Genomic DNA, 15073 nt, shown 5'->3' with positions numbered 1-15073 from the left:
CCCATCACGTACTGCCCACGGGCTGCTTAGCGTTTGACTGAGATGTAAGGTAGCCCTGGGTATCAAGGAAGGAGCCAGGAGTGTGTGGCTCTGTAAGGGAGCTCCAGGCAGTGCACAGCGAGGGAGCCAGGAGAAAGGGTCCCATTTACCCCACCATCACAACGTTTCATAGCCATGGGCAGCGCCGTACGCTTCAGTTACACACGTTACCAGTATGCAGCCCTTGATTGTTTTACCAAAACCTGCAAAGTGGTCCCTTAGCTGCAACAATTGCCTACCCCTGATCTAGAAGTAAATAACTCCTCATTGCGGTGCAACACTTCTTGCAATTGTTCCATTATCTGCAACTTCTTACGTGGCCCCGATGCAATGCGCACTTTCTGGTCTACAGCAATGAGTAAGGAAATCATGGGATTTTATTTAGAGACCACGTTGCGCCTGGAAATTTGTATTAGACTGTATGATTTGTACAGACATTGCAGTGCTTTTGCACATTATCCTACTTCATTGAAGCATCCCAATGTTCCACCTCCACAGCAGTAACGTAGTCCTCTCCAAGCTGCAGCAGCCTTCACTTGATCATGAGCTCTTTTTGAGCAGGCCTTTTGACACGTCAGGACAAAATTACAGAATGCACTTTATGGCCTAAATGATTATTTTTTTGGACCATTTCACTCCAGACACTTGGGTTACCTATAGTTATTTGTCAGTAAGCCAGTAGAGCCAATTATAGGCTTGGTATGGAACAAGCTACTACTATACCATACAAATGTACTGGAAAGCAAGTTTCCTTTGCCGTTGCTGCATAATGAGCGATGTTCAGTCTGGTCTCTGATTAGATGTCAGGCTGCCTCAGTTGGTGGCTTTCAGTATCTGTGCCACAAGGCATTTTGTTTTCTCTTATTGTTAAATACTTTAAATGGTGTTCATTATATCCATGCCGCAGCAAGCCAACTTCTCTGAAGTGATCTTCTAGCCTTAATGCATTATCTTTATTTTCTGTTTGGTCTGGCTTTGCTAATATAAACTAGATCCTGTAGTAAGGAAATGTTAGAGTTTAAGCTCCAATTCTAGTTACTGTCCTTCCTCAATGAGATGAAGGAACAGATACCCCCAGTCTTCTACACTGGCATTATACATAGACATTTGTCCTTGTATTGAAACTGTACCAGATTACTCTTAAAAGCAAAGTTAGCCTTGCTCTGAGGCTTTATGTTGGGCTACGTCTGTACCATAGTTTTCTAGCAAATAAATAAAAGGGGCTCTAGGTGACCCTTTAATCGTACGTCAAGCCAATTGAGAATCATGGAAGAGACTGCATACTATTTATTTTGTACTGAATAACCTTGCCTTGGAAACGAGCTGTAACCTGCCTGTTGCTACAGTTCCTTCAAGACTGCTTATATGATCTTGTATGGTTTCTTTCCCAGAACAATGTTTTGGAGCTCTGGTCATTGTTCGACTTCCTCATGCCTGGCTTCTTAGGAACAGAACGGCAATTTGCCGCAAGATACGGGAAGCCTATATTGGCCAGTAGGGATGCTAAGAGCTCCTCTCGCGAACAAGAAGCTGGTAAGGAGTAATTCTCCTCTTTGATTTATAGCCATTTGTTTTGTAAAACTGCTTCCCACTTATACTTAATTTTTCCTACCCGGTATAGGTGTCCTTGCAATGGAGGCATTGCATCGGCAGGTTTTGCCGTTCTTGCTTCGGAGAATGAAGGAGGATGTGTTGCAAGATCTTCCTCCTAAAATTATCCAAGATTACTACTGTTCCCTAAGTCCTTTGCAGGTTTGTTTACAAATCATTGTATTGTACATTGGACGTATCTGTTTTAAGGGCATTATTCTGTTTCTACCGTTTAAGCCTTTTTGATTTTCTTCTCATCTGTTCTTTGTTTTATGAAGTCACGGCTTCCGCTCCAGGTTATCTGACTAACACACTTGAAAGATTACTACAATTCAGTGTCCAGCTGTAATGCAGGTCTGTGTATTTTTAGGTGCAGTTATATGAAGATTTTGCGAAATCTAGAGCCAAAACAGATGTTGATGAAACAGTCTCAACATCTGCACTGGTGGAAGAGTGCGACAAACCGAAGCTCAAAGCCACAGGACACGTCTTCCAGGTAACGCATGACTACTAATGCGGGCCGTACATGTATGCCCATCGGTGATTTCTCAGCGGATCGGCAAAATCAAACATGTTAAAAATCTCTGGCTCACTGATTCCGATAATTTTTGGGTCAGAATCTGAGAATTGAGGTTGTTAGATTTTGCTGATCACCGGACCTAGGCATCAGGGAATTGCCCCTATTGATTGCTAATGGGATTGACCCTATAACTGCTAGACAAGCTATTTACCTATGCTGAAGACCACTTATCTGTGGTTTGTTGTAGTATAACATGAGTTTCCTGCAAATTGCTGTAGGCATTGGGTTGCGCACTTTAAATCGATGAAGGCTGAGCCTGACAATACGCTCTACAAGAGGAAGAATTAGTATTGCTCCCCTTCACTTTGTTCTCCATACTATGTGAGACATGGGCTAAACCCAAGTGGTAGTTTAAGCTTGCATTAAGCTCATCGACCCCAAAAGGAAATGGATAAATGGAAAAAATCCAAGTAAGTTGGATGCCCCTATAGCATGATTATCCACCACAATTGTAATTCCTAATGCTTTATTTCTTAAGAAAAGTGTGGATAAAAAGGAAAGACCATCCTCTAGTCTTATGAGACCCATTTCAGATTCAGCCTGGATCAACAATGCTGTGGAGATGTGGTCCAAGCAACTCTTGGAATGTTTGCAGTCAGGGATGTCTAGGGTGAAATTATTGGCGTTTGTTGAACACGTGTGAAGCATCTGACTATTTGGAGTAAGCAGCTCTTCTTGGGACTAGAAGCTCTGCTTCAGTGGTTTCTATTTGACAAACTTCTTGCTAGGAGGCAGGTTCATTCTCTACTGTCCAGACAAATCTCTCTGAATGCATTGGTTACTTCTCTGGTTTACTAAGCACCTCAACCCTAACCATTCCTTTGCCATGGCATTGAATTATTTTGATGGATGCCATCTGAGAGATTTTCAATTGCTGGTTTTAGGGTCTGTGGTTCCAAGCGCGAGCTAAGCTTAGCTTTCCAATTAAATAAAACAATTGGAAAACACTTGTGAATTCACTCAGACAATGCCATAATGATGGCTGATATCAGCAAGGCACCAATTACCATAGGATCTGGAAGTTTTTTGTTTTTTTGGTGAGAGTTTTTTGGGACTTTACTTTCGTACTGACTGCATTACAGACTCCTTTTTGAATCTCCTCATTCGGTGGATGTGACGTTTGTCACGTCTTGCAAGTCTCCCTATCTGGGCTGGTTTCTGTTTGAAATAATCTTTTCAGCCGACGGTGGATTCTAGGTTCATTTTAATCAGGACATTTTGGTTCTGTCATTAGGACAGAATCTGTCTACTGACGAATGGGAATCTCTTCACGCTTTGTGTTGCGAAGCCATTGATCTGATCTGGTCCTCTGATAGCCACAAAAGAGGTTGTCCTGCATCTAAACAGATATGCTGAATCACAGAGGTGAACCATCTAGCTCAGAGATTTTCAACCTTTTTCAAATCGAGGCACACTAAACAAGATTTTAAAATTGCCAAAGCACACCATCCAGCGATGCGGCATGCGCGACATATGAAAAACACACTAAATTGGCCCCCGCAGGAATAAATCTACATCGGCCCCCATAGAGAGAAAAAAAAAACATTGCTCCCAACTGAAAAAAAAGCGTTTTGGCTCACCCCCCTCCCCCGGATAGGGCTGGCTAGGTCACTGGGCGGGCTGGCAGGCAATGTGGCGTGCATGACCTTTGTCACGCCGCCACGTCTAGGCAGGTGACAGCCCTTGCGAGCCTGAATCTCCCAGAGGAGCGCAGCGGCAGAGTGGCTCTGACCGCCGCGGCACACTTCACAACCGCAAATGCCGCAGCACAGCGGTTGAAAACTGCTGATCTAGCTACTATGTTGGGATCCGAAAACCAGTTGTGCTTAATGTCCAGGTGCATTCCGTCAGACACAAATAAACATTGAACCAGAGAAGCTCAGAGGGCTCAATGATCTAAGGATATGCTGCACAACAATAATGTAAGCGTAGCTTTGCCCCCCCCCATTAATCATTGTACCCCCCCACAACCAATTGAATGGGAAATTGGGTTTTAATGTTGAATCCTTTTCTGAGGATACACTAGGGGCACATTGAGCCATGGGAACAGACAGCCTCCATTAGGTCTTTGGTGCTTTAAGTAACTACATATTGTTTTAGCACCTCTTATATCCCTGTCCTGCAGGGAAGGCCATTTATTCTCCTATCCAAGTCCCAAAGGACAGAACTTCCAAGAAAACATCAACTCCCTGAAAAAAATAATTGTAACCTTTTTGGTAAAATGTTTTCAGCAGAACTACAGCTTAAAAGGGAAGGGCACTCAGTGTTCCCCAATGGCTTCAGAGAGGGTGATTTTAATGTATGTTTCTGTGCTGTGAAATAATGCTGCAGGAGGGAAGTACTTACATTGCCTGTGTGTCTGCACGGTGTAAGGAGTCTGCTGTCAGTAGGAAGATCTGCCTTTATGCTCACAACTTAATCTCGTTATACTAGCTTCAGTTCTGATCTGCTCATGGGACTGTGAAACTTGCATGTGTAAATGTTATTGGTATCTGTTAAAGAATACTTGTATTTTAGGTTTAGTGGTTCCTTCATGATACTTCAAGAGCTCTCCTGATTCCATCACTCTATTCCAGTAACTTTAATGTAGAGATTCAGTGGAGGGGCAGTGTGACACGCATAGAGCAAATTCCCATGGCTTTACATAGACTGAAATCACTAACTGTTATTGTTCTTCAGGCCCTGCAGTATTTGCGGAAGCTATGCAACCACCCTGCTTTGGTTCTGTCTGCACAACACCCAGAGTACAAGAAGATCACAGAGCAACTGTCTACTCAGAATTCCTCTCTGCGCGATATTCAGCATGCCCCCAAACTATCTGCATTAAAACAAGTATGTATATATATTTCCCTTTGAGGTTACGTGTCGTCTTTTGGCAAAGCTATACTGCCTGTCTGATGTACAGCTTTTCTTTGCAAGTTGAAATGTCCTATTGGGCCTTTTGTAATTCATAATCGTAGACATGACTAATGTAGGACACCTTGTTCTTGCATTTTTGGCTATAGCATTAGGCCTGTAATTGCTGTAGTGATCAAGTGGATAGATGTTTAAATCTTGACTGTCAAATTCTCCCAACGGTTTTGAGCACTACAGCCGGTCAGTAGAAGGTTAATAAACTTATGAAAGGATTTATGTACAGTACGTCTCTAGTAAACTGTTCTTCAGTGATCAGGTTTGTACAGGTAATATTAGAATTTAGGCCTGAGTATTCATGAGAATGTAGCTAAATAATTACAAGCTACGTCACTGAGGTAGGTGACCTTTGTTAAGATGTTTGAAGTGGTTTGGTTTACTTGTATAATGAATTAAAGAGAGAATGTGCTTGTTTTTCTCATGTTTCAGCTACTTTTGGACTGTGGTCTAGGCAACGCTGGCACCCCAGAGAGCGGAACTGAAGCAGTTGTAGCCCAGCATAGGATATTGATCTTCTGCCAGCTGAAGAGTATGCTTGATATTGTGGAACTTGACCTTCTAAAGCCTCACCTGCCCTCCGTTACATATGTACGGCTAGATGGAAGTATACCTGCCGGCCAAAGACATTCCATTGTGTCCAGGTCAGTAACAAAGCTTACTGCTTTCTATATACTTGTAATGTATTGGCGTACCAGTATGGCAAACAAGGCTGCATGAGAATGCACTTTATGTATATTGTTGGGCTTATAGTAAACACTTTGGGGCTCATGTAGAGTTGGATGAATTGTTTGCAATGCAAAATGCTCCCCAAAAAAAGGCTCAATGCCTAGCTTGCAGCTCTGTAAGGCTGGTATCTGTTACTGTACTGTAGGAGAAAAAGGCAGCGTAAATATACAAAGTCTTTTCCACACGAGTACTTCAAATGGAATCGGTATGAAATACCGCCGGCCGCAGTGCCTGGCCGACCAAAGCCGAGTTCCCGGCAGCGGAAGCCCGACAGCGCTGGAAATCCCAATCGTCGATGGGCAAGTATTGACTAACCTAACCCTCCTTAGGGGTGCCTAACCTCGCTCCCAAGTGCCTAACCCTAAGTCCCCCCCCTGGGGTGCCTAACCCTCCCTCCCCCTAGCCTAACCCTCCCGGGGGGGTGCCTAACCCTAAGTGTGTGTGTGTCGTGATGGGGGTCCCCTAAACCTAGCGGCGGCTGTCCGCTCGCGGCGCCCGGCATCCCTTCGATCGGGATGCTGGTCTCCCGGCTTCGGGGAAATGTATGGCGTCTACATCTAGACGCCCGACATTTCACCCTCACCAGGATATGACAGTCGGGAAAGCTTCCCGATTGTATACCCTTCAAATCACCCTGCAGCTGACCACAGCAATAAAAATAAAGTATTTTTCAAATAAAGGCCTACGTTTATCAATGAGTGATATTCTTGTTATTACTAGTTACTAATCATAAATGGTGCTCCAACCAATCGGCTCCTAACTTTCATGTGTTTGAAAAATTACAGGAGCTGATTGGTTGGAGCACCAATTGAGATTAGTAACAAGTGATGAGAAGTATAAAATGTGTTGATCTGGTCCAAAATGTCAATACAGAACAAAAATGTTGATTAGTAGGGCTGAGTCTTTTCAATTCTGTAATAAAATGTTAAATCATTTAACAGAAGAATACTATAAAAGTCCAATAGTGAATATAAATCTTCACCTGGAACGTACACTCGCAATGTTAAAAACTCACTACAAATACCAGGATAGACTAATCCATTTATCCAACCAGGAATTGTGTTCTGCAGTGAATTTAAATTCAGTTAATTTAAAATTCCTTTATTTGAAAACATAGGTACACAGCCCGCACCATGTATCCACATTTTTTTTTTTTTTTTAATTCAATAGATTTTATTGATATTTTGAGACATACATAAGCAAAAAAAACCAAGAAATTAAATACAAGAATATAAGCAACGGATCCAAAACAGATATGAAAATTCAACATATCAAATGTTGAGTATAGACAGTTTAGCACAGGAGATTACAATATGGTGTATATATAAATCTATAACAGGGTATACCAAGTATTTCTACTTCAGGGTCCATAGGGGGTCCACAGGGTTGACCTTGGGGTATAGGTTGGGAACCAAATCCGGGCACCACGCAGTTAAAGCTTTTAGCTCCCAGGATGCACTGGGTCCACTCTCCCTATAACCCCACCCCCAAGCCAGAGGCACCTCAGTTTAAGTTGGTGCCCGGCCGGAGTCGGGTCACCGTTAGCGCAGGGGGAGCTGATTAGCAGCCCCTAAGCTTATTTAATTTTTTTAGGGACAAAGTTTTTTCCATGGACTTTGGACTCTTCAGAGCGGCAGCGTCGGACTGTCCATAGGACGTCTAAGCTGCCGCTCCGTCACCCCGCTGGCGCTGAGACGCCAGTACAGATCTGGGGATCTCAGCGGGACCCCAGAGTCTGTACTAGCCGGACTCTGTGGGCGCCCAGGACTGCTGCCGGATCCACGGGGAGCAGGTAAGGTCGCGGATCGCGCATTTCAAATGCAGTCCTGTGCCTCCGGTCTCAGGGGACAGACCGGAGGCGCCGGCAGTGGCGGCGGGCCCCCCATACCCCGTGTGTCCACTAGACCACCAGGGACTTAACGATCGGTGCAGGGAGCCGGCGTCCCGGGGGTTAATAGCCGGCCAGGGGAGGCAGCCTTCCCTGTTACAGCGGCTCCTCCCCTCAGCTCAGCGCGCCTTTCAGTATCCATAGTCTGGCGTCGCTGAGCTGCTTCCTCCGCGGGCCACGCTTCCTCTGAGGTCTCCAGCGGCCATTTTATCTCTGTGGTGCAGCAGAAATCTCTCAGGATGGCAGTTGGTCCAGTCCCCCTGCGTACCTCACCATCAGGTCAGTGTACACAGCGCTGTAGCCTTCCCAGACACTGAATCTGGGTAAGTTGAATGTAATAGTGCAGTATATTATATGACATGTTTATGTATATATCTGCATTGTATGTGACTTATGCTAGTGCTGACTGTACTTTATTCTCTCACCTGTCAGTGTATATCTATCCCTTTTCTTTATCTGCCCTAATACAGCTGTACTTAGGGTGGTTCTGAGACCTCACATTTATATACTTGTTAATATTTGTGTGGTTTGTCACATACTGTTGCGTGCTGCACGTTGCCATATTTTAGATGGAACTGTGTGTTGCATACGCTGAAAATGGGTCCCTGCAGCTAATTTTTGGCATCAGTCAGGACCAGTATAGTGCTGCTTAATATTTCCGCCAAGATTGGTCAGATATGTCTGACCAGGAGATAGAGCGTTATACTGCACCCATTTTTACTATCCTGCAAGTCATGTGCTGCAGGTGTTAGTGCGGAGGATTTGACTCATAAAGGGTTCTGTATGTGGCGTCATCTGGTGCTGGCCTCTTTCACGACCCCCTTGGGCGGTTTGTTTTCTCGGGATCCTCTCAATTGCGGATCGCCGGGCGGGCCCCATTGTTGTACCTCACTTGGGGTTACTTCACCATACTGCCCTTTTCATCTCAGGGTATCTCGCAGCTTCTTGCACTCTTCCCCTGTGACACAGACTACCGCTCCCTGCAGGGGTTTTTCGCAGTATATGAATTCCCCCTGGTGCCACAATAGTCTGTCATTCCCCTTGCAGGGATTACCACAACAGCCACCCTGGGTGGATGTCGTTTTCTACGAAACGCTAATTGGCGTGGTTGACGCCCTGTGGTTACTTCCCAGTTGGCTCTGCCGTGAACTGGGTACTGTTTGGGGCTCTTTCCCTCTTACACGGGGGGAAGCCTATTTCAGGTATTATTATCCCTGCTTTAGGGCTGGTAGCAGGTCCATTCTGGTTAGAGTGAATGTTGACCTGCACCTGTATCATACACCCTCAGTATTGCGTGCCTTCGGGTTCCCTGTTGCTGACTAGCGGGTGGATCGCATAGCGGGACTCTGGCTGTTGCCAGATAGGAGGTGTTACAACAGTGTTTGGCCTCCTGTCCCAAATTCCCTGAGGGTCATCACGAGCCCCTCCTGGGGTGGATGGGCGTGTTACTCGTCTGATTACAGACGTTACTACGTCTCCCATTCCTGCGTGGTCGGATTCTTCGGATCCGTAGGTGGTAACTCTGCCTGAAATCAGTATACTTGCTTTCAGGAGTTGTTACCCATCCTACCATGGCTATAGCATGGTTGGTTAATACTATTGCATATTGGGTTGATGCATTTGTAACGTTTTTTCCCCTCCAACACGTCGGGGGTTCAAATGTATTTGGTCGCTCACGTAATATATGCTGTTGTCATAGGTGGAAATGCCTATATTGGATACCAGTCTCCTAACTTTCAGAGTTCCGGCTGCGACTGTATCCTCCGTAATACCCTATGGCTGCGCTCTGGGAATGCAGAGGTGCAGATACCATCTTTAGGGTTGATATTGTTTGGTCCTGACCTTGACAAGATTGTAGTAACATTGGCAGTATTACTAACGACAAGTTTACCGCTTTCAGCTATGCCCACTACAAGGCCTCAGACTAAGTCTGTTAAGTCTTTTTTGTCCTCTGGGTCAGCCTAAAGGTCTGTTTCTTCGTAGACTGTCGGCATCTACAAGGGCCGACATATCCAGTACCGAGCAGGCCTGGACTGCCAGCCGATCCTGCTTCCGAACCTACGGATATCTCTTCAGCCTGACGGGACAGGCCTACAACTGGGAGATACCGATTTTCTCAGTTCGCCCGGTATTAGTGTCAAGTTGCCGCGGCTACGTGGGTAGGAGGGTACGCCCTCTTTACAAGGGCCTTACAGATCCAGAAAGCTATGCAGTTGTTGCGGTAAGCGGAGCTAATTAGGCCATCCCCACTATCTCAGTGAGGGACTGGTTGTTCTGCTTTCTTTCTGGTGCGGTGGCTGAATGGTCCTCTTTGGCCTATTCTCTGTCTCAATTCCCTGAACCAGTTCCTAAAGCTACCTGGGCTCAGGAGGAAATCCCTATGCTCCATCATACGATGTTTGGAACCTGGGGACTTTATGGTATCACTGGATATACAGGACGCGTGCCTACGGGTACTTACAGAGACCTTTCCTCAGCATGGGCTGAGGTTTGCTGTATCACAGCAACACTTACAATTTTTCGGGCTCTGCCTGTTGGGACTGTCCTCAGCCCCACAGGGGTTTACCAGCATTTTGGATTTTCTGACAGTTCTTCTGTTCAGTATATCCCAATGCTCCTGTACCTGGACGGCCTCCTGCTCTTAGCGGGATCACCGGGGTACTTTACGGCCAGGTCAGGATGACTGTGGCTTCTTCAGGGTGCAGACGTTTAATCAACGGGGAAAAAGTCCTCCCTGCATCCCTCTCTGGGTATTCTTCATCTAGGATCCCTGCTGGATTCTCAGAATCTGAGAATTCTTCTGGCGTAAGACGGAATCTCCTCTCTTCCATTAGGAGTACATGGTTGTCTGCGCAGTCGACAGATGTCTTTACACTCTGGGATGCATGGTGGAATGGGCTCAGTTCCATTCCAGGCCTTTCCATAATTGGCTCATCTCCAGATGGAACGAGTTTTTTCTGTCGGATAACTGTTCAAACGATGATGCTCTCTCCGGAGGCAAGTCGGTCCCTGTCCGGGTGGCTATGGCCATCTCGTCCAGGGTTTTCTTTGCTATGGACAGTGTCTGGATCGAATCCTTTTCAGTGCAGTTGGACGTCTGTCGATTCCACCCTGTCAATTAACTTACTCTGGCATAACTCTTGTTTCCCGGTGAACCTGAAAAGGTTCAGTCCGACAGGGTCAGGACAGTGGCTTCCTTTTTAGCAACACTGTTCGTTGGGTGGTAATGACAGGTATGTCACATATTCGGACATAGTCCGAGGGTCTCCTCCCGACCATCTCGGCAGCGTTCATTTCAGGAGCTCTCCATTGGGAAGCGGGAGTCCTCAGCCGTCACGACGTGCATCCCGGGGACTAGTCTCTTCCCCAAGAGAGGTTTCATCTCCTGGTGAGCAGGGGGGGCCCCCCTGAGGTGACCCTCATGGCCTTCTGACTTTATCACACTATGGTGTTACAGTCCAGCTCTGGGGATTCTGAAGCAACCTTCAGCGACTCTTTGTCGGTGAAGTGGTCCTTCCACTTTGTGTACCTGTGTTCTCCGGTCTCCCTTCTTCCTCGAGGTCTTTGGAAGTGTTTTCAATCGAGACGGAGATGCTTTCCTGCTGGTGGCTCCTGATTGCCCCAGATGTCAGGGGTACTTGGATCTTCGGAGTCTCTACATCGCTACTCCATCCCTGATGCTTCACTGCCCGGACCTGTTGTCTCAGGGTCCTTGGTTTTGCCTTGGACCTGGGTCGTTTGTCTTTGACTGTGTCCTTACAGTGGTCTTACGGCTTCCCTGGCTTTGTCATCGTTGGAATGATTAGAGCACATGGATCAGCTTTTGCTGGGACCTACCACAAACTGTGGCAGCCATAAATCTTATGGTATTGTACCTGTCGATACAATCCTCCGGTGTCCAGGATTTCCAGATATTCTGGCATTCCTTCCGGCTGGCTTGGGTTTCACACTTGGCCTGGTCTTCCTGACAGTGCGGATCTCTACACTGTCAGTATGGTTAAGATATGGAATTGCTCCACTCTGGTATCCAGTTCATCCTTTGGAGTGTTTTCTTGATTATGCCTCCATTTGTCCTCCCTAGGGACTCCTTGGGAGTAAGTAGTGGTTCTTCGTTACCTCCGGGGACAGTCAATGGAACCGCTGGTTGTGATAGCCATTACATGGTCTATTGCTTCGGCTCTCTCTTTCTCTCAGGGTGTTTATATCAACCAGGAGAGTGTCTGAATTGGGAGCGTTCTCATGTGGCTCTCTCTTCTGGAGGGCATCATGTCAGGGTGGGAGTTGCTCTCGCCCTGTGTTTCTTCTTAGTGGTTTTCAGGTTCCATATTATTCTGGAACTTATGGTACGGCCATTCTGTCCCCAGTCCTCTCGGCTGGTGTGGCCTCATTGACTGTGGTCTGGCCTCTTTGGATTTATGTGATCCGTTCAGGTTCCTTACGGAAATCGGACTCCTTATTGGTGGTCTGAGATTTCTGGTTTTCACAGGAAAGGATGGCCGGCCTATAACCAAATGTTGGCTGGAGGGCCTCGTAGGTCTTCCTCAGGGGCCTACCCATGGGTAGGCCTTCCTGTTGTTGATGCTTGTTTTTTCTCGGGCCATGTGACCCTCGTGTGCGGCTCGCTGTGGCGCCTCGGCTGTTTTGCCTTACTAGGTGGCCACGTGGTCTTCTGTCCACACCTTTTTAAGGTTCTAGGCATTGGTTTCCTTTGCCTCTCAGGATGCTTCCTTTTTGGCGACGGATTCTCCTCTCAGCACAGGAGCGTCCCCACCCTTGGTTGAACTGCTTTGGGACATCCCCAAGGTCATCCCTGTGGACCCCCTATGGACCCTGAAGTAGAAAACAAGAGATATGGTAAGAACTTACCTTTGTTATATCTGTTTCTACGAAGTCCATAGGGTCCACAGGGCGCCCGCCCTGACGCACCTGGCTTCATATGGGCTGTGTGGCTGGTCACCGGTTTTCCGTCTCCCATTTCTGTGAGTATGGTTGAGTGTTCCAGTTTTCTCTCTCTTTTTCTCTCCTCCGGCCTTTGGCTACTTACAAACTGAGGTGCCTCTGGCTTGGGGGTGGGGTTATAGGGAGAGTGGACCCAGTGCATCCTGGGAGCTAAAAGCTTTAACTGCGTGGTGCCCGGATTTGGTTCCCAACCTATACCCCAAGGTCAACCCTGTGGACCCTATGGACTTCGTAGAAACAGAGATAACAAAGGTAAGTTCTTACCATATCTCTTGTTTTCCTGATGTAAGTAGGTATAGCAGAAAGGACTCGAAGGCGCCATTCGTGCACATGTATATGGAGATAAAAAACAACATACACCCTTAAATGATACATATATCTCAACATAGGCAAGTCAGGTATAAAAATCACATACCAGAATAGCAAAGAAACTATTATAATAAAGTATACCCATCTCTTCAAATAGTAATCCCTAAAACTAAACCATTACACTCAAAGCAAAACCTCCCTCATAACCCACCACCCTGTATAACCTAACCCCAACTCAGGTATACCTAGATCCCATAGTACCCTCCCCCCACTAACTATGTTACCTATTACAAATAAATCCCACCGTCCCCCCCCTCCCCCTCCCTCTCCCTCTGGTGTAAAGAGTACATTTTGGATAGTTTCACAAAAATGTTAAGGACGATAAATTAAAGACCGAAATGAAAGTATTTCATGCCATATTTTACCAGAGGCAATAAACTAATGACCATAAGCATGGCCCAGCTCTCCGGCCCACACAAATATATAGTTACTCCCACATAGTCGAACATATTAGAGCACAAACTCCACACAAAATATTACATAGTAAGGAAAAAAACTGGATATTCAAATATAAGGTTAAACAAAAAATAAGTCATCAGCTTTGAATATACATCATTAGAAATTGTTTGATCAGAATAGTATACATATAAATTTCATCAGTGAGACAAAACAAAAGATTAAGGGCCATATTCAATTTGGCCCTTAGCATAGGACACCCCTAAAAGAGTGTCCCCCAATTTTTTTTTCAACCCCAAAATGAAACCAAAGTTAAAAACTAGCGAAATTGACTCAGGGGGGGTCCCCAAGTATGCGGGTGGTTGCGGCAGGTGGATTTTTGAAGAATTTTAAAAAATAACTTTAGGGACTTAAATATGCTTGTACCCATTTTCGTGTACCACAAATTTTGATGGGACTAGTTGTTTAAAAAAATAATAAAGCTAAATGCTATTCTACACCACTTCAAAGACTCATTTATGCACCTGCCAAGGCTGTTTAAAAACCCCAATTACCTTCAGCAGACCATATCGGGGGTACCCATAGTGATCCCCCATGTCAGACCATCTTTTCGGGGGTGACAGGCTGATTTCTCCAAAAGTGACAGGACTTTACGATACTTGCGTTTCCGCCGGGTCCCGTTTTCGCTGATTCCTAATTGAATACAGGGATAAGCGGGCACACGTCTGATACTTTATCCCCTGAAAAAACGGCGATGATGGCGAGAAGTCCTACCTGACTTTTCGCCTCTAATTGAATATGGCCCTAAATGAATGAATCGGGCCAGGCCTCAGCCTGCTGTGAAATAATATAAAGTAAAAGTAGAAAAGTCTCCGCATAAACCATCTGAGAACACACAGAACAGGACATGTAATACTGAGATAAGTGCCAAATCTTCGTCATAGCAGACAGGAGAGGAAAATAGATCCTTTCCGAGAACCAATGTAGTTTCAAAAAACCCAGCAGCTGAGTAATCTTCCAGCTTGAATGTATTCTCAAACGTTGAAAAGGAAAAGTCCAAAAATAATTGGATTTGAACAGGTGGAAGTAGGTCTTTAGAATTGGAAGACGAAGGAGGAAATGAGACCTCATTGGAGCAGTCATCATTCGCAGTAAATGGAATCCAATATGCTGCTTCCTGTTACTTACTGGTTGGTCAATATCCTTTAACAGGTGGATCATCTCTCTCCAAAATTATATCACAAGCTTCCATTTCAGTAAACCGAGCCACATCTTGGGACAAGCCATTTCGCGAAACAGGCATATCTTCTTCTCGCAGTCTCATCACTTGAGCAGCCAGCCTTTCGCCAGACTCAATAGCTTTGAGGAGACGTTTCATATCCAGATGGTAGTACAGGACTTCAGGAGATATACAGTGCAGTATATGTTTTGTGCGTATATGTGTATATATATTAATATATAACCCTGGGAGCTGTATATGTTCCACTGCACAAAATATACCAATCAGTCCAGCAATAATTTCCAACAAGGTAAAGAAGGCTAGAAATCACAAGATAGTAACAGACAGCAGCATGATCAAAAGTACCTCCACCTCGAAAAAGCATAATAAGCAG

At 45.6% G+C, this 15073-nt stretch overlaps 1 protein-coding gene across 2 annotated transcripts in view; it reads left to right on the top strand.

The window, feature by feature from the left end:
* The window catches only part of BTAF1 (B-TFIID TATA-box binding protein associated factor 1), a 115118-nt gene that overhangs the window by 89339 nt on the left and 10706 nt on the right, over nucleotides 1-15073 (top strand). For both annotated transcript variants that reach the window (XM_088476922.1, XM_088476921.1), the window contains exons 31-35: nucleotides 1431-1572; nucleotides 1661-1791; nucleotides 2000-2125; nucleotides 4889-5041; nucleotides 5552-5763. In XM_088476922.1, the coding sequence (XP_088333048.1) occupies nucleotides 1431-1572; nucleotides 1661-1791; nucleotides 2000-2125; nucleotides 4889-5041; nucleotides 5552-5763 (764 nt within the window). The remainder of the gene's footprint in view (nucleotides 1-1430; nucleotides 1573-1660; nucleotides 1792-1999; nucleotides 2126-4888; nucleotides 5042-5551; nucleotides 5764-15073) is intronic.

Source organism: Taudactylus pleione, unplaced genomic scaffold, assembly GCF_031769625.1.
Source record: "Taudactylus pleione unplaced genomic scaffold, aTauple2 ptg000198l, whole genome shotgun sequence".
NCBI lineage: Eukaryota > Metazoa > Chordata > Amphibia > Anura > Myobatrachidae > Taudactylus > Taudactylus pleione.
Note: the sequence above shows the minus strand (reverse complement) of the source record. Positions and strands in the feature narration are given on the sequence as shown.